The following is a 20,961-nucleotide window of genomic DNA, read 5'->3' as shown; positions in this document are numbered from 1 at the left end:
AAGTTTCAAGAACTGTGGATTTGAATGGAATGAATACGCACTGTGTAACTAAAATGGTTATCATTCAATAATGTTGGTTTTAATATGGAAATTCCACAAGAACAGCTGGACAGAAAGAAATAGAATTAATTGAAAGTCTATAGTAGATTATAATTGGACTTATGCAAGTGTCAGTGGGAGATGCTGACTTAAAGAAACTGTTCTTGTTTGTTGGTATTCACAGCTACATCAACAAAAGGGAATGCAAGAGAACTGAACTAACTGCATCAACAATTTTAAAGCAGGAAAGTGTAAAAAAAAAAAAAAACAACGAACAATTAGAGCAGGACAATTTAAATCAAAGTGGGAAGGAATACCATATCTTTAATAAATTACCTAAAATTAATCATGCCAGAACACCCTGCATGGTACAAGTGATCTATCATCTTTTGCAGGTAAAATAGACAATATTTGGCCAAAATCAACTATATTATGTTTACATAACTTATCTTGTTGTATGTATTCCAAACTAGGAGGTAACAGCACATACATAAGGCATCAGGCAACACAAATCTATATATATCATAGCTATAGTTATCAAAAGTCCCCATCCAAAGCCAACTTGTGCTACTTTCTAATGATTTCATACATTTTATTCTTAAAGAACTTTCAATATTTAACAAAAACCGTTCAGCACCCATTTGATTTCCCACATCAAACTAGTAAAGTTCATAAATGCTGCCCACATGTATTCATTTCTATGGATACACTGCGAGGCTATTCTTCCCTTTAGCAAACCTGAATTTTTTCAATAGTCTGTGAAATAGTTTGGGACTGTATAAGTAACAAATATACTTAGTCTCACTTGTGAAAAACAATATTATGAGGTACTAAGCTATGTCTTATATGAATGTGTATAGAAATGTCATTGAGCTGTTTGAACTATTGTTTTCATACTTTTGCTTCACCATCAACATCATCTTTTGAAATAAAATGAATACTTTCAACTACGAGTTGTATCTTATTCATATCAGCACTTACTGAACTTCACATAGGTGATATGGGATAAATCACATTATGTCATATTATGTAATAACTAGGTCAAAGGTCAATGTACCAAATAGTATGTACCTGTCCTACTTCAAAATGTACAGTTCACCTAAAAGAAAGGAATTTATATTTGTTTGGTAGGTGCAGAACTTAACATGAGAGACAGGTGGACATGACCCAATCTTATTATAAAGTATAAGCTTTGAACACTTAACACTGTCTGCAGATACATGAGGTCACTAACCACCAGTCCTCACACAAAGGTCTACCTGCCCATCCTCTTTGCAACACAAATACAAAGCTTTCCTCCTACGTAATATGAATAAAATTGAATCAATCAGTCAACAAATACAGTAACTCACAGCTTCTATGTGATTATGTTGGATTTGGGGGTAAAATTAGGGGAATAAAATATAGTAAAATGTCAAATATAAACACTAAGTATAGCGCGTCAAATCGAGTTAAACACAGGAGGAAAGTGTTTATCTAAAAGGGAGAGGTAGCTTATGATAAAAGAATTAAAGGAGGCAAAATAAGCAATGCAAAAAATGAGAAGTGAAAGTTTTATAACCTTATCTTGGACAAATATATGGGGCAGGGCCCAACAAGTCTAAGGACAGCTATGTCTTATATGAATGTGTTTATAAACTTCAGAAATGAGCAGCAGGTGTAATATTACATGCATATGTTGATCATCCCTCAAAAGCATTAATTACAGAACTCAAATGGTTCACAAAATATGACAGGATAGATTTTCACAAGGCAATTATTTTATATAAATGTCTCCATGGAACTGCATCAGAGTATCTTCAGGACTTAAAGGAGACTAGAAATCAAAATTTTCCTTTTACGTATGTAATTCTCTACAGATTTTAATTCGACTGCAATGTTTATAAATGAAATATCGTAAGCGGGTAGTGATTATATTGCGTGGAAGATACCACGATTCCGTAAATTGCCGAGTTTTTCCGAGTTTTAATGAGACGACAGATCACGTGGTACCGTGACGCTATACTAGCGAGTCCTCGAATACAAACATAAACATTGGCGAGCGAGGCAGACAGAAGACCACATTTGGGTTGCACATTCAAAAGTTGAATCTGCAGTCTGATATAACAGTTTATGTACTGTACTGATAAGTACTAAAATAAATTTGTTAGGCACAGGCCCCGGGCTGGTGACTTAAATAAACTAAAGTCCTGAATGAAATTCCACAAGCCCGGACAGTTCATACCTGTCAACTCTCAAGCCGGGAGAAAAACCTCCCGATTTTGGGGGTATTTCCTCATCTACATCCCGATCTCGTAATATCTCTCAATTTTGCGCAGCGAAGTCCCGATTATTACATTATGTCTGTCAATTTTCATTTGTCAGAAGAAAAAAAAAACAACCCCAAACCATTTTTAAATATAACGTATGCAATCCACAGGCTAAACTGCCACACTGCTGACATCGTAGCGATATGACTGAAAAATTGTTAAAGCTACGGTAAAAATTCAAATCACACGCACACACGTCTAAACCCGGCACTGGACGAAATAATTAATATCATACAACAGCTTTTTTCTTCTTTTTTTCTTCTTCAATAAATAGAACGTGAAGATTAAACATTATTCAAGTAAATTTCAGATTTTTTAAACAACTACAACAGTACTATAGTAAAAAAAATAATTAAAAGAATAAAATTGTCACCAATTAGCTTAAATGAATGATCACGTTGAAATTTTCTCTGCAAACAAAATCGCATCTCCATTTCCGCCAAAGAAACTCGGCCAGTTAACACCTGACATTCCTCTACCGTATATGAAAAGTTTAATTACCATGATTAAATTACAAGGAATAAAACAAAATATACCATGCAGTATATGTGGCCCTAAAGAACTAATTCTGAATAAATATTTTAATCAGCAAACAGTGTTAAATGCATTAAGACTTAAACCTAAGAAAATAAGGTGGGGCATAAAACTTGAGAAAAACAGTTGCCAGATGTACGGTAACTTGTGACTGCAGATTTGAACTGTTAAAATGAAGTCCATGGCATCGTAAGTAACAACAAAATAGGCATCGTTTATTTGGTAATCAATTGCTGGTGCTTATACATACACACTGTCGAACATGGTTTCTTGGAAGTATGTCCGAAGGGCAGTCCTTTTCACAAGATCAATGTAAGGACAAGGATTCTGTTCATTAGTAACACAGGCTTTATTGTTTGCGTACTTAAATCAAAACTTTAGCTATTTTGCAATTTAGCCAGAACTGACCAGAGTATGCAAAAGGGGCTTGTCATGGGGGAATAATAAGGCGTATCACAGCGAGAAAAGGCACGTCAAATGGGCGGTCGCACATTGGGGCAAGGGGGGGGGGGTCAATAGTCCCTCCCCCGTTCTATTGTCAGACAGTTAATGTGAAACTTTGACCTTTTTTTTTAATCGCTCCTTTTTAAACTGCCCAAGGAATAGTTTTATATCAGTTCCAATTAATACAGATTACCGTTTATGCATGCTACATGTATACAATGCATTTTTTTTTAAATTTAATTTTTATAAGATTACTGAAAATTGTGTTTTCTTGAAACACGACAGGTTTAGAATCTTATTTTTAGCAAAGCTTCGATTTGATTAAAATCAAATCTAAATTTCACCTACGACAGTGGTGATTTGATTTAGATTGTGCCGTGTTAAGGCATGTATGTCAACATCTTGAAAATACATTTACTCATTTCACCAGCGCGATCAAAGTTTCCTCAGGCAAACACTTTTTGTTTCGACAAGCCTGACGGGCACCTCACTTTGAATACAGGATGGGCCGGAACTAAAACCAGAAGGGGCCCAGGGTGTCGGGCTATCAGATTTGTTTTTAGCACTGCTGTTTTAGATAAAAGATATGTGGATTGATTGTTGCATTTTGTGGTCACTTACTCGTCCTTCTGCCCATTTTCGTAGCTCACACGTTTAACGCTTTTCCCAGGATTTAAAATGTTCAAAGGTATGTCTGGAACAGCGCCAACTTTTAGTCTAGGCCTAGCATTTGCGTATCTTTGAGCTGCTATTTTTTCATAATCCCTCTCGTAACATTCCTTTGAGAAATGTAACGTGCACATAGTGCTGTATGGTGTTGCTTTGAAATCGACTCGTTTGTAATAATGTACCCATTCTTTCATGATGCCTTTATCTTTCGGAAAAGAAAAAAAATATGTTCGCAGGCTTTTCTTAATGTTCTATTACACCCGTAAGCAACGCAAAACGGTATTGTCTTTTACTCTGGCAACTCCCACTTGGGTTGCTGGAGTCGCTACTATGACGTCACATCCCGAAAGTAACCGAATAGGCGCGGAAATTTTGCATACGAGGTCACGGAAATTCAGCTCCTAGAAGATAGGCCAATATTTAAATATTGGCATTACAGTCGCAGATGATACTTCAAAATAAGGTTTTCTGCTATAGTACTTTTATTATTATTCTATATTTCCATTGGTTTCTGGTCTCCTTTAATCAGGCCTTTTTCAACACCAGTTGAGATCAATATCACATGGAAGCCTTCTAGCACCAAAACCAAGAACAGTGCAATTTAAAAAGAGTTTCCAATACTCTGGTACATTTCTGTGGAATAAGCTTCCACTACATGTAAAATATGCTGAAAATATTAGAGTATTTAAGAAGAGATATCATGAGCATGTATGTGTTTCTATGTGTTTCTAATAGATAATGGAATTTTGAATTTTAATATTAAACTTGTTAAAATAAACAGTAATTATTGCCATCTTCATATCATGTGCATTGTTATACTCTCCTTAAGAGGGCCTCGAGGGAGAATAGACGTTGACTAATGAGTCACCCTCTATAAATAAAGCATTATTATTATTATTATTATTAAAATGTATAGAAATGTCATTGAGCTGTTTGAAAGATTGTTTTCATACTTTTGCTTCACTAGCAAAATCATCTTTTGAAATAAAATGAATTCTTTTATCTATGAGTTGTATCTTACTCATATCAGCACTTATTTAACTAGTACTAATATTAGTACCCTTACTCGTACCTCAACCACAACAAATCAAGTTGAGGCTACGACATCGTAGCTATTATTTAACTTCACATGGGTGAATTGGGACGCCCACAAAACATCGGCGTCAGGTCTTACATGTAAGACTTCCTGCCCATTCTCTTTGTAACACAAAAGGTAAGCTTTCCTCCTTTCTTTAATGTAAATACTCGAGAAGATTCTACAAACCAGTCTGTCACCAAATATAGTAAATCACGTCAGTTCTCACGTGGTTCAGGCCTATATAAGGTACCATGCACAACAGAAATGTTCTAGAATGTCCAGATCAAAAGAAAGGTAAGAAGTATGAACTGGTGGCTAGAATATAGTTTGGTTTAAAATGTTAACTCACCAGCCTGTGTGTTTGATGTATTACAGGGTTCTAGCACGGGTCTGGAATTCTGGAAACAAGTGTTAAATTTGAAAATTACTTTTCCAGGCCTTGAAAAGGTCTGGATAGATTTTAAAATATCCACAAAGCCTGGAAAAAGTCATAAATATCTGTTGTTCCGGAAATGTGACTGCGCTCCGGTCTTTACTTTAGTCTAACGTTTAGAACGCAACATCTTGAGGCGAGATACGGAGTATTGCCAATTGATTCGTATAAGAAGGCCACGGAATTCTGACACTGGTGTTTGCTGACTTGATGATTAATATATAGTTTCCATTTCATGGATTATTTCTGTAATTTAAGTTTTGTGTTGTTTTAGTGAGTATTCATTTTAATTTCATTGGTTTCTATTTGGGGTACGTCCATTAATTGTGTCAAAAAATTTTAGGCAATTTTTTACCTCCTCCCCCCTGTCAAACTTTCAATGACCCCCCCATAAAATTTTACCTTCCTTAAAAAATTTTGATAATCAAAAGTATGATAACAATCTTTCAAATTTTACCTTCCTTAAAAAAATAATAATTTATACGGCTGGCTTTTATGCTAAAAATAGAATTATGGAAATTTAAAGGTCTACAAATAAATTTTAATACATTTTGTTTACTTGTTTAACAGATTTCAAATTGACTGTAACACTTTGAATGAAAACAAGATATGATGATGCAAGATTATGACTTCCTTGGCAAGAGCTCAACCGGTTTAGGATTAAACTGATGGGTAGACCAACAACTTGCTGGTCTAACAGATGGGCTGTTGACGGGCGAGCGAGTGTCTACCAAACCAACGCACCGACTAATTTCCTATTTTTTGATTTATTAAATTTATTTTAAAAAATAACGTTGACGTCAATTTATCTTGAACTCCCCCCTCCCACATGTCAACACTTGTCAAACTTCTTTAAACCCCTTCTCTTCCCCCCCCCCCATTTTGTTGACATAATTAACGGACGACCCCTTGAGTTGGTATTCTTGGACTATCTTTTTGCTAGCAAGAACAGTAACTCTTCCCGGCAGGTGGGTCTGTAAAAATGTAAATAATGGCAATAATACGGCATTAATTGAGTTTATATACACATTTTATGGCAAAGTGAACATTTATACCAAGGAATGAGACACGTGTTTTTATTTTACTAAATGTTTTAAAAACGTTGGGTAAAGTTTTTTGTGTAATGTATTTTCGAGGTTAGTATCGGACTTGTATTTACAAATGACTCGTGATATCTAAAGGCATTGGTCGGCCTATTTAGGTTAAAAATTTACTGTTTAGTATATGCAGAAAAAGGTTAAATCTAAATTATTTGAAGAAAATAAAACGAATTCATGGCATATATTGTGAATATGAATCTATTCTGAATATTGACATTATAAAGTACAAACAGTCGATCAGTAAATATCACTTGATTTAAAAAATAAAATAATCATATGTTTCGTGAGAACTTTGTGCCAGGTCCTCGTACTCTGAAAATGTCATCCCCTGTTGCTATCATTACTGCTTAGGTTAATAAACTTGTCACACGGTTAGGTATGGAATTATTTATTTTATGTTTTGGAAAAGGTTTTAAATCTTTTTCTTACTTGGGCAGGAACCATGGTATTAAAATGAAGCATGTGCCTAATGGAACACGATTTTGTGTCGAATGTCAAAATCGAGTATTCTTGAAATGCTTTTAGAAATATGAAATTACATATTAATGATTGAATTTTTAACTTGAACAATAAGGAAATTACTGATTTCAGCCCATGAAAATTGAAATTCATTACATTTTGTACTTGTTTGTGTCTCCATTTGTTTATGCAACTGTTTATTGATGGATCTATTTGTTTATGAAATAATAGCAAAGATGACTGAAATGTCACTGTTTAATTGAAGAAATTATGGACAAAGTCATGAATGCGGTCTCAAAGATTTGACATATACAATAGATTGTGGTGTATTAAGATAGATTTATGTGCATAATTATACATGCCTTCATAATTACATTTTTAGTCCAATGTTTTTATGTGTCGGTTTGCATGGCTAAGGAATCAATATGGCGGATATGGAAGTGCACACGTTTTGTGACATCACATGAAAACAACGGATTGATCAGTCAGTGCAACTTGGAATATTATGATTGTTGGCAATAGTGCCCATAAGCTGTTATTATTGTTTAACCACTCGGCTCATTTTCTTGTGTATGAATGAAAACATGGTCTATTACAATAAGCAGATTTGTATTGCTCTTCATCTCAGAATTTAAGACAGGCAAAATGGATATTTAAGAAGTCTTTGAACTTGCTGCCCAGCTATTGCATCAAGTTCTTTTGATATACTCTTATAATGGCAACTTGTACATCAATGGGGTCTTTCAGCTACTGAATTCTGTCATTGTAAATATCAGCACAGCTAATTGATCACCACATTTTCCCACTAAGCAGGTGGCTGAAGCAGGACTGACAAGTCTTTGAATTTTGGCTCCCACCTAGTACATGAGTATGGAGGGCTCCCGAATAAGTGATTAAGTGATTTTTTGCATCCCATATAAAAAATTGGCATCCAAATACGCATGATTAAGCGTTTCCGAGACCTCTGTCATTATATGGAATTTTATTTTCCTTGAAAACAAATCTTGTGGACCTGGTGACAGTTTTGTTATGCATTTATACATCTTATAACTGAATCATACAACACGTCAAACTCCTTAGAGATCAAGCATAATGTATGTCAGAAAACAATAATATTGTATTTTCAGCTTTTTTTATTTTGGAATTTTTGGTTTGTTCCTGGTTGTTTCGGTAAAAAGAAAAGGTTGGATCTCTCATCAATTGGTCCCTAACACTATCAGATTAATCATGTTTCAGTGCAAACTGAATATCCGGATGTTAACAGAGAGAGAGAGTGATCAGTGTCCATTTCTTGTTTCTGGAATAGTCTATATCAGTAAAAGCTGTCATCTGCATCCAATTGTGTACTTATCATATTTCTAAAGCAAACTGAACAATTAAAGGAAACCTCCCATACACGTGTTCAACAACATACAAGTTATAACTATAAAATTTCCAGACTTATTGAGATTATCGGTGATGGTCAACATCACATCTGTTGTTTGATTACAAGGACTGGATCAAGAAAATTTGGCAATCTTTTTTCAAAAGAAGCCCCCGTTTAAAAGTGGCGCCAACAAGTCAGCAATGTTTGGGACACCTTGGCAACAATCGGGTTAGAATTCATACATCAATGAAATGACTTATGTGTTTGCAGTTTTTTTATATTATTGATGCTTTTTGTTTTCAACTTTTGGTAGTGGGATACACTTGTTTATAGTAAAAAGGGGGACAATAACTAGAGTCTGCAAAGAAAAGTGAAAGTAAAATTCATAGTGCAAGTAATGTATGGATATCTCCTACATGTTTTGGGAAATTGACATTTGACCATATCAAAACTTTTTTCTTCGACATACCCAGTGATCATTCCTATACGTTTGGTGAAAGTACATGAATATAATTTTTATATACATACCAAATGTGTATCTGGTACATGTATACAACTCAGACAATTTTCTAAAGTATTGCTTAAAGACAACGTTAAAAGCAAATATGCAGACTAGGAAATATAGGGCATAATTCAAACAAGAGAACAAATGGATGTAGGTACACAGCTACTTTGTTACACTATGTAATCAGACATGGCATTTTTAATGTCGAAATTTGGCACTGGTAACTTTGAAATAAAAAAATGGACTTGGCCATTTTCTTCAATATTTGTTTCCTTTTCACATCCAAATACATACCCGATGCACCAAATTCACTATTTTCAACTCATCCTTGGCAGCGATTGTTTAGCACTAACATATGCAGGTACTACTTTGGTATGTTGTCTGTCACTGCCTTTTCACCGCTTCGGTGGCCTAGTGGTTAGAGCATCCGCCTCGGATGCAGGAGGTTTTGGGTTCGATCCCCAGCCGTGTCATACCAAAGACTTACAAAAATGGTACTAACAGCTACCTCGCTTGGCGCTCAGCATTAAGAGGTTAGTGTTAGGACTGGTCGGCCTGGTATCAGGATAATGTGTCTGGGTGGGACATCATGCCACGTGTCTGGAGCATGATGTCCCACAATAAAACTGTCACACTGCAGACATCATAATGATGTGTTTTGAAATTTTTTTAAAGCTATGAAACAAAATACAAATCACACACACACTGCCTTTTCCACCTTGAAGGTGTTCTTGTGCACTCAGTTTAAAGTTCAATCGCAATAGGGGTCAACAGATACAATATTCAAAAATGTTAATATGGTTTAAATATTGCTCACAATGTCATTTAATATTTAAACACACACCCAAGACATTTCACCCATTAAAAGGATAAAATTTGAAGATTTCATCAATCTTTTGCTAACCCTGAAACCCCATATGACTGACGCAAGCTTGATGTTGAAAAACAGCAATATCCTGAAGAAAAATTAGTACCAAGTTAACAAATCACCTCGGATGCCCCCAGACACTCTAAGCCACACTTTAATTGCAGAATGTGATTGGCTGATCAGGTTCATGATTTTACGTTTTGAGCCAGTCATATTCTGCTATCTTGTATATGAACTATGTGGACTTCCCCCTTGGATCCGGATTCCTAAAGTTGAATCGAGTTAATGATAATAGGAACTTCATTTTTTGTTTACCTCTTTTCTCAGATTGATGAAGGTATGTATTGTATACAAATACACTAAGTAAACAAAGCAGGTTGCACTCTAGTGCAACTTTGTCCCAGCAGGAAAAGAATTATATTTATGTTTCAGAGTCTGTAACATCAGTATTGTTGCAACACAAAAAAGTCAGTGATGTCTTTGTGAATAGAAATGTATATCAGGAGTAAAATAAGCCATAGATTATGGTTGTGTGGCTTCAAAAGTCAGATAAGGAACGAAGGTTTTAGAAGTTATTTACCCTGTTCTCTTTTATAGTACAATGGACAGTCCTTTGTCAGACAGGTCATGGGTGTATCCCAGGCAGTTTTGAAACTTATAGGAAGGCATATGTGGAAGATTTTGGGATATCTGCTTTGCATAAATACCCACAATTGCAAGATATACAGAGTCTTTATTAAATAGCCAGTATAACCAGTGAGGAAATCCTGGAAAATACTTTTGCTTTAAAAAATCTAACCCTATGCAAAATATGAAACTGTGGAATGCTGCCTAAGACTTCACCAGGGACATTTCCATTCCAAATTGGCTCCTGTTCAAAACTAGTCATCACATATCATTTAAGATTGTCCTGGAATAAATAAGTTCTTGAATAAACAACAAGCTGCCTCAGGAACTTCTCCAAATTAAAAGGTAATTAAATTTATTAATCCTGAAGTTCTTTGAAAAAAATTTCCAGTTGTTGATTTTGTTCTTGCATGCTCTAAAAAAGTTGCACTTTCAGTGAACATCATCTTTTGGACCAAAACTGGCACAATGCAACAATTTCACAACATATCATTCAACAAATGTGTAATTATAAAAGAGCTGTTAGCCAGCTTAAAAGGTTAAAGATCACAACTCTGAAATGCACTTTTACTGCAATTCAGACTTGTGTCCCTTTGTTTTAACAACACTGTTATTGTATGAAAGATTGCAGCTTAAATACCAAATTCCTCAAATGTACAATTTAACTATATTTTTCATTTCAGAAACCCTGACACAGTCGATTGCAGTGATTACTACCATGCGGGGCCCTCAACACCCATGGTGGAGGTGGGCGAAGCAAGAGTTGAGATCAACATTCATTGTGTGAGTAATAATTACATAAGAAAGTTGCATTTTTTTATTGTCAATTCACATGCATGTTATTAAATCAGTGTTACAAACTGTTGAAACAACCCTGCATGCTTACTTGTATGTTGTTTCTGTCTTGTATTACAATAATGATCACATTACCAGTGAACAAATTGAAATAAGCCTTTAGATTTCTTGGACTTGTTTTTGAATTTCGTTTTGGCTAATGCTTTTCTTCTGTCTTTGTTTTGAATGTTCTTTGATTTTGTGATCATGTTCAGCATTATTTTCTGTACAGCCATAATCCATTAGTTTCGAGAAATGCAACCATACAGTTCGTATTATAATTTTATTTAGCTGACTGTTTATCACTTCATCACAAGTTGTGTCACTCTTAATATCACTTTCCTTGTGCATAATCTTCTCTGGAATCTGCAATAGTAGTCTCGACCAATCATCATTGATTGTGCTGTCTTGGGTTAAATTGTCTTGAAACTGCACATAATCTTTGAGGATTGACCTATGTGGTAGGAGGGGAAGGAAGTCCTATTCTTCTCTCACTATTCTCATCCGTGGCTAAAACTGCACTTAGATAGCTATTAGCAGATACCAAACATGTTTGTTTTAGTATGCATGTGTGCATCCTTAGTCTTTGTGTGGCATCTTCCGTATCTTGACTGTCATTCAGTATGAGAATCGCCTAATTTTGCATCTGGTGGTGTAAATACAAAATTAAATGCCTAATGGTAATCAATGTAAATGTGTACTAGTTCAGTACAGTAATCAGCAAAAAGAGAGAGAGGAGAAATCGGTAACATTTTAAAATGGAATTCGAGCTTTAAATTATGATCTCGCACTTCAAAATGAAAATGTTCTGAAACAGATATTTCAATATCAAATAAATGTCATATCTAGAAATAATGAGTATTTCTAGAAATAGTCGACAAAATTTAAAGCTATTCCTTGTCTTTTTGCATTTTGATGGTTTGTCTACACAAGTGAAGTCAATATATTTGTGTAGGAATGTACATGGTCTCATATGTGTATATTTTCAGGCCTGTTTCCTTACATTAAGAATGTAATCCAAGGAAGGCTTTCAAAAGGGACACTGATTTGAAATATTTGAAATCTGTTAGTGGTGGCATCTGCTTGTTGGCTGGTAGATAAATATGGTTCTTTATTTTTAGTGGCAGATCATTTACAAACCTGAAAGGCTCATGATTGATCCCCATGATGCGCCATATTTGATTGGTCCTTTAGGAAAGCTGCATTTGTTTCAAGTTTTCTCTTTGTTAAATATGTTGTCAACCAATATTTCGTAAAATTTTCACATTGAAAAATATTTAGTTATTGACAAGAATATCCATATCAAATAGGTCAGATGCTTTTCACTGATCAGCTGCTATGAATTCATCAAACATTTTTTTTAAAATCTAAGGCATTCACAAACACACTCGCACACCAGTATGGGTGGTGTGTACTTTTATTCATATTTGTTTTTTGTTTTATTCTGGATAGGTATCATCTCCCTTAATTGCCATAACCTTGGAGACCACCTTACAAGACGTTAATTTTTTTGTTCTTGCAGGCCTAGAAATTAAAAAGTATTCCCTTGTATCTAGAAGAACTAGTAGATTTAGAAATGTACCAGTCCTTCTGGCAGAAAATGTCAGACATATATCTAGATTAACAATACTTGTGTTTTAATTATCACAGTCATTCATAATTCATGCTTTCATTAATCATCTGGAATGGATACAAAGATAGCATTGTCATTAGGTCTGCATCTGAGGATTTACCCTGGCAACTTCGCCGCTAGCATCTGCCTATATTCAGATAATGGCTAAACTCTTTGGAAGTTGAAACAAATATTTAAAAACCTACTTTATGGAAAAATCCGTTACTTGTTGATATGATGAACACTGCAAAGACCTCGTTCACGCCATTTATTGAAGTGCATAACTGTATTGATAGCTTATAAAGTGACCAATATGACTTAAAATGACCAATTTAGGTGTTTTATATCGTATTATCAAAATATGTCAATGCATTGATACAATATACAAAGAATACCATTTCATTTTTGCATTCCAGTTACCCTTCGCAAACTGCGACCATGACACACTTGTCTCAAGCCCAACTGAAGATTCCATTTCAGACCAGACAGATGATTTTCTTCCCTCCTTTGACATAGAAAAGGAGGTAGCTGTTATTTTTGTTACCCTGAAAAATTTAGTTGTTTTCCCATTGTCTTCTCTGATGCTAATATTCAGTCTGTTAATTGTAACCCTATGTAGTTATTGCTAGTCATGGCCATTAAAATTGGACGAAAAGTGACCATGAGTATCATTTTTAGCTGCAGAAAAAACTCTCGTTAACATTTTTATTATTACTAATTTTATTTTTGAGTTCACTATGCTGGCAGACCTGCCAACCCTTTTGATTTTACCGCAATTCTTACAAAAATGTCCCTTACAGAATGGACGTGTGGAATAAAAGGAAAATTACTGGGAAATGATTGTTAAAATCTGGATAATTGGTTTGTCCAGGTTTGAGTTGGATCCAAGTTTCAAATTATTCTTAGCAGAATTATAGAACCAAACTAACTTCATTCTTGTACCTCAGACACTTTAAACTGCACATAATTTTCCATGCAAGCATTTACATGATCAAATTATTGATTACATATTTTTTAAAATGGCCCCTAGCTACCTATACATATAACAGACGAACAGGAAAAGTAAGATTTTGAAAAATGTTTTAATAAACAGTACAGAAGAATAAAAAGGAATCTTCAGATTGTTCTGAATAAAAGCAGGAAGGGACACATTTATTGGATATCATGTGTCATTTGGATTTGTCGCATGGCAGGAGATATGATTGCTTTCATGTGAAATGAAGAAAAATTATTGAAGAATTACATCAGGCTGAGATATGGCAACATGACACTAGGCTGCTTAGGGTTTGGGACTGAAGTTTGTGCAGCTGTACTAGCGGTTAATAACTTCTATGTATACCTTACAAACTTTTCATATGAACATAATCCTGACCATTGATGCATCAGTTTGAAACACTGAACTTTATATATACACGTTTTCCAACTTAACTGTGACAGTACATGATACTTTGTTAAACCTTACTGACAACTGGTCAAAAATTAAGGAAAAAATCAGCTGCCTTACTGAGACGATCTTTTTAGGGCTGGCAGGTCTGTACTGGTCATAGACCCAATTAGCGTACTGTATGGTCTCTTTTGTGTCGTTTGATTGTTTATTATGAAACGTTTATCAGTTGTCTTAAACTACTTGCTTAAATTTGGGTGCCACAAAGCAATCTTTAAAAGTTTGTTATTAGTACTACTACTACAAGGATGGACCCATGAATATTGGATTTTCATTAAAAGACTTCAAGTAATGACTGTTTGGTCCTAAATGAAATTGTGCAGATCTGACATCAGTATGTCAGCCATCTTGAAAATATTGTTATAGATACTCATGGATAGTTGTATCAACACAATACTTGTGATGTATATTTGGTGCTAGGTTGAAATGTTGTTGATCTGATGTCAAATATGGCCTCAAATACTTGTTGGTACGTCTTGTGAATTGATGGTCCTAAAACATGGGCTGTCAGTGAAAGACTGGTCTAGCTTGTCGTAAATAAATCTTTCCGATCCAACATCCAAAGTCTTTCAGTCAATTTAAGATCATAAACTTTTTTATGAAGTTCCTACATATTCTTAAAGGAATACATAATGAAGATTTTTCTCTTTTTCTCGTGCAATACCTGTTTGTGAATGCAATTTGTGTTGGGTGTGTGAATAAATATTAAATGGCATTGTGTTCAACTTCATAAAGAAATTTTCTGCACCACCTACTGTAACATATCCATCGCATAAGTTCTACGCGATATACAGCGATCATCATGCGATGCCAACTATTCTGATTTGGTCGGAGACCTAGAATGAATTCGATTCGTTTCAACGAATATTAATTCCTGGATTTTCACTTGTGGAATGCGAGGAACGCAGTGAATTTCAAAACTGTTCAGGAGATGATAAGCATCTTCAAGTAAATGAAGCCAAATTATCAATTTCCTTAATACTGATATATTATATTCATTTCATTAAAGAAACAGACTTCAACATTAACTGACTTCGATATTCATTGGCTCACATTACATTTCAACCCACTGAAATAAATGTTGGTGAACTTGACATCTCTTCTATTTTCTTGTCAGAATTTGAATCTATTAGGAAATAGACAATAATAAGATAGTCCGACTAAAGCAACTAGACTTTAATTTATTGAAAGATGTCTATATGTGCCAACAATTGTGAGGAATTTTGAAAATTATTTTCCCGTCATTGGATGGAGTAATGTGCCACACAGACAGGCTCATGTCATCGTTTACAATTAGTATTTTCTTTTTAAAGATTAATTACATTTAGTTCACATATGTTGATTTGATTATCTCACGTGGCAGAAAAGATGATCACCGCTGCTACTGCCCACATTGTTTTAAGGATTACGTTCAGCTCTGTAGGGTTTGAAATTGCAGTTTGTGAAACTGTACTGAGGTAAGTGAGGTTCAAGTAAACTTTACAAACTTTTGAGGTGAACACAATATTCACCGACATCTGTCTTGAACCACACTTATGCCCTGTTCATGTATGTTTTCCACCATGACAATGACAGTACATGATATTTTGTTTCTCCTTCCTGAAACTGTCAAACTTGTGGGAAAAGCATTGACTTTCTTACCGAGGTCATCATATAGTTGGCATTTCTGATTGTAGCATCTGTTGCTGTGAAGGACTCTTGTTGATTTTGACTGAGATAAATATATACATATTTCAAGTTCAGACACCTGTAACCTGGATCAGAATCATTTGATACTTGTATGATTCTCTGTCTATTGTAACTGAGTATTTTCTGTTGAAGTAGGATATATTGAAAAGGTGACTGTTATTTGAAGCAAAATTTAGCATCAATAATCTCTTTTGGACACTAGCTGCTGTATTTCTTCTTTCACTTGGACCTGCCAACCCTTATTATTTTGGCATAAGTCTTGAGAAAATTACCCTTACAATACAGAAGCAGACATGCCTACTGTACTGCATTTAGTGTTGAAAACCCGCAAAAGTGGGGATAAAAAAATCCACGTCATAAAATATGCTATTACCGACCAGAACAGGAAATTATCAAAACTGCGCATGAGCGATGGTTTAAAATAGCCATTGCAAACTCGTGTGTTCTGAGGCAGTTCTAATAAAAAAATTACATTCACAGTATGTTTTACATACTGTTTACAATGAGTTGTTTTTGAGTCTGGACAAAAAGGTCATGGCTTCTAAAAAGCAATTGGATATCATTGAAAGTAATTTAAAACTTACATAAAAATGCTCGCAATGTTTTCATAAAGAATACACTGAGCAGTATTAATTCATAAAGCCAGGAACAAATGCAGACACAAAGTCATTCTGTAACATCTGTAGTTGTGAATTTTCAATAAAGTCAGGAGGAATGGTCGATATAACACGCAGACACATTTCAGGAACAAGGCATTCCAACCTTGTAAGATAAGTTAAATGCTCTAAAAGAATAGTTAGATTTTTTTCATTATCGGCTGTATCTAGTGCGACTTCGTCTTCTATGCCTAACTCTGATGTAAGTAGAGATGAAGTTATATTAGCAGATAGTATTAATGAACTCAATCTGTCTATGAGTGCACTTGATAAATTTTCAAAGGCTTTTAAAATTATGTTTAGCGACTGATGTTGCTAAACAATTTCATTGTGGTAGATCAACAGGAACTGCTATTGTTAAAGAAATAGTGGCCAGTACTACATTGAAATTAGCTGAAAGAATGCGGAATTACCCATTCACTGTTTCTACAGATGGAAGCAATGATAAGGGAAACTTCAAGATCTTACCTCTTATTATCAGAAATGTTGATCCAATATCATCATCAGTAACATCAGTCACTCTCTCAATCCCTATTTGTGAAGGCTCTGCAACAGGTGAAGAAATATTCAATCTTATACAGAATGAATTTCATGACACTCCTTGGAAGAACTGCCTGGCTCATGGGTCTGACAATGTCCCTATGATGCTTGGGAACGACAGATGAGTCCATGGGTTTATGATTAAACAGCAGCCAAATTTGTATCTTTCAGGCAATGTGCGTCACCTGATACATATAGCGGCAGAAAAGGGTGTTGCATTCCTGCCACCTAATGTTGACCAGCTTTTCATTGATGTATATTATTATTTGGACAAAAGCAGTAAACAGCAAGCAGTGTTCAAAGATATGCCAATTGTACACGATACAAAAGCAAATAAAATTCTAAAACATAGATCACTAAGCATCAGCAGGTGCTTACAAAGATTTCTGGACAGCTGGGAGCCTCTTCATGAATTTTTCAAAGAGCAAGAGAAGTCTGCATCATCCAAATCTTTAAAAGAAAGTGTAAATAAGCTGAGACTCACCTTCTCTTCTCCAACCAATTGCCTTGTATGTCTTTTCTTGGCAGATGGTTTCAAACCATTTGATGATATGAATACAGATCTACAGTGTGATGCACCATTAATACATGTGCTAAAAAGACGTCTTGAAAAGCTTCTTAAAACCATTCTTTTGAAGTTTGTGGCGCCTTCAGCTATGCTTTTTCAGTCTGTAACAGAATATCAGTTTCAAGTTAAACACCATCTGAAAGAGGATAAAGATATTTTGATTGGACAGCCTGCAGCAGATTTTATTGCTAGAAAAGTTGAGGTCCACCTGAGAGAACAGAGGCTGCAAGATTTTTATTATGGGGCAAAAAAGTTGTTTGAAACATCAGCAAAATACTTTAGAGACAAGTTGCCCCTTAAAGATGATATATTAAAGCATGCTGTAATTTTGGGTCCAGCATTGCAACTGGAAGCTAAATTGGCATCTTTAGATTATTTCTTTGAACGATTTTCAGATGTGAAATTGGAAGTGGCACAATATCAATCCACATATATTCATTCATATCTGAGAAATAGAATCGATGGAACAGCAGTCTTCAAAATATTGCCAAAAATAATGCTTACATAATGGCAATACCTTATTCATCTGCACACTATGAGCACGTTTTCTCCCTAGTGAGAAAAATATCAAAGTTCAGGAGTAAACTGAGTGCTGAGACTGCAGAGCAGTGTATCCCCCAGGGGTGTAAAATTGAGGGTTAAAAAATACCTTGGTGTCAAAACTGGGGGTAAATAAAAAATGTGGGGGTCAAAAATGTACTGACAAATTTTCATCTCACCCATACTTTTTCAGCTTGAAATAGGATGTTGCAATTTGCACAACATTTTCTCTCTCTCTCTCTCTAAAAATACAAATAAACCTACATGCACAATTAACAAAGAAATGCATTGTCCATTCAAAGAATACGTTTATTAGTTCATTTTTCCTTTAGTTTAAAGTCGTACTTTTAACAGTCTCCCTATAATCTTTTTTTAGCAATATTATTGACCAGCACATTACATATAAGCCACTACAAAAGGCCAATTAAATCTTTTTCACCAAATGGTAGTTAATGTACTGCCTGTCATAAAATGTGTACTATTGTTGGTTTCATTGTACTTTGTCCTAGAATATATTTATCCAAAAATCAAAAAGGCAAATGATTAATCTTATTTCTAATATGTTACACTTGAACTATAAGATATTTATTTTATTGCAGCAAGTTCAAAACCAACAAAATCTGCAATGACCCCCTGACTTTGTAATCCAAATAACGCATTTGTCTCAGCAAGTTTACAGATTTCTTTGTTGTGAAAGAATGTCTTGGGCAATAATGTGTTTTCCAGAGATCTTGTGGCGAACAAGGGCAGATTGCTTAAAAATTCTTAAACCCTGTCACAAAAGGATTATCCAGTTTTGCAGCCTTCGCAATCATTCGATCAGAAGTCACATTGGTAATCCTAATAGATGTGCCATATTCCAGTCAAGGGAATTATTTTCTCCATTTTTCATTAAAGTTAGATCCACATTTACTCTTTTCTGTTATGCTTCTATCACTTTCTCTGCTAATGATTCTTAGTCCAAGCCATTTTAATCTGGTGATCACTTTCTAGTTGTACTTGAATCAGAATACTGTATTACGAATAGCAGCATGTTGAAGCTTACAGTATTGCATATTGTTGTACTTAAATTTGAATATTGTAGTACCTTTAGCTACACTTTAAAACCTACAGCAGTGTGTTAAGCATTAAGCCATTATATTCTTGCTTAATGATTCCTATTGTCCAGAAATGCACATTGACTGGAAATTAAAATCATAGCTATTTAGAATGTGTTGGATAAAAGTACTGTACAGTAACCTGATAGAAATGGTCATAATAATTACTTTGTTCAATCATCATTTATATGAGCTGGATGCTTACCTTTTTCTGTTAACAAATATTTAACCATTTTGAACAGAGACAGACTGCCATTGAAGACAGTGGGGCATATGAAACGAAAGTGTCCATAAAAGGAGAGGTTGCTTCAATGGATGGAGTACCCTCTGCACCCATTGAGAAAGGTATGTCTAAAAGATTTTGGTTAGGCATATTTTCTTGTCTGTGTGTCTGTCTGGCGTGCAATATTGTTAGCACACCTGGTCCTGTTGTATTTGATGGATCATATTCTCTTGTCTGTCTCTCTGGTATGAAATAGAGTTAGCACAACTAGTCCTGTTGTATTGATGGATTGCTGCGAAAGTTCTTAAATATACTGGTAATCAACTAAAGATGTGCAGTCTGACAAATCAGCTAGCTCCTTAAATTTCTGTGTTATTGCCATTTTTGTCTTATAACTTAATACGATATGTAGGTGTCATATCAGCAATTGTTTTATAGCCAGATAATTAGTCTTCTGATGATGGAATAAGAAATATAGTTCTAAACCGCGATGCACCCGTTGATTTGTATGAGATGGATTTAATGGGTTTATTATTATTATTATTATTATTATTATTATTATTATCATTATTATTATTAATTTCCTAAACAGTCTCTGTTATATAGTTGACAGCTAAGAGTTAATGCCTTTCTTGGTTTTCAGCTGGATGCAGTGTTTCTTGAAAATATTGTGAAGACACCTACTCTTGCATGTTTATCTCCCCATAAGGTCATGAGAGGCTATGGTGTGTGTCTGTATCAGTTGTGTGTGGTAAGTGTCTGTATCAGTTGTGTATGGTATGTATATGCATCAGTTGTGTATGGTATTGGTCTGCATCAGTTGTGTATGGTATGTATCTGCATCAGTTGTGTATGGTATGTGTCTGTATCAGTTGTGTATGGTATCATATGTGTCTGTATGAGTTGTGTATGGCATGTATCTGCATCAGTTGTGTGTGGCATGTATCTGTATCAGTTGTGTATGATGTGTGTCTGTATCAGTTGTGTATGGTATGTGTCTGCATCAGTTGTGTATGGTATGTGTCTGTATCAGTTGTGTATGGTGTGTGTCTGTATCAATTGTGTATGGTATGTGTTTGCATCAGTTTTGTATGGTATGTATCTGCATCAGTTGTGTATGGTATGTGTCTGTATGATTCAGTTGTGTATGCTATGTGTTTGTATGATTCAATTGTGTATGGTATCCGCTTCAGTTTTGTATGGTGTGTGTCTGTATCAATTGTGTATGGTATGTGTCTGTACCAGGTGTGTATGGTATGTATCTGTATCAGTTGTGCATGGTATGTGTCTGTATCACTTGTGTATGGTATGTGTCTGTATCACTTGT

General features: G+C 34.9%; 2 protein-coding genes across 4 annotated transcripts in view; one reads left to right on the top strand and one right to left on the bottom strand.

Moving 5' to 3' along the window:
* LOC149786939 (uncharacterized) overlaps window positions 1-5,590 on the bottom strand; it is a 34,741-nt gene extending 29,151 nt beyond the window's left edge. For both annotated transcript variants that reach the window (XM_089977470.1, XM_089977471.1), the window contains exon 1: window positions 5,423-5,590. The gene's annotated coding sequence lies outside the window, so the exon portion shown is untranslated. The remainder of the gene's footprint in view (window positions 1-5,422) is intronic.
* LOC149786937 (uncharacterized) overlaps window positions 5,119-20,961 on the top strand; it is a 162,640-nt gene continuing 146,797 nt past the window's right edge. The window contains exons 1-4 of one of the 2 annotated variants that reach the window (XM_089977467.1): window positions 5,119-5,367; window positions 11,115-11,214; window positions 13,294-13,401; window positions 19,654-19,756. In XM_089977467.1, the coding sequence (XP_089833593.1) occupies window positions 5,348-5,367; window positions 11,115-11,214; window positions 13,294-13,401; window positions 19,654-19,756 (331 nt within the window). In that variant the 5' untranslated portion in view covers window positions 5,119-5,347. The remainder of the gene's footprint in view (window positions 5,368-11,114; window positions 11,215-13,293; window positions 13,402-19,653; window positions 19,757-20,961) is intronic. The other variant, XM_089977468.1, reaches the window with a different exon arrangement.

The sequence above is a fragment of the Sinohyriopsis cumingii genome, chromosome 12 (genome assembly GCF_028554795.1).
Source record: "Sinohyriopsis cumingii isolate HCF-2022 chromosome 12, ASM2855479v2, whole genome shotgun sequence".
Taxonomy (NCBI): Eukaryota; Metazoa; Mollusca; class Bivalvia; order Unionida; family Unionidae; genus Sinohyriopsis; species Sinohyriopsis cumingii.
The sequence above is the reverse complement of the archived record's forward strand: the minus strand, read 5'-3'. Positions and strand labels throughout refer to the sequence as shown.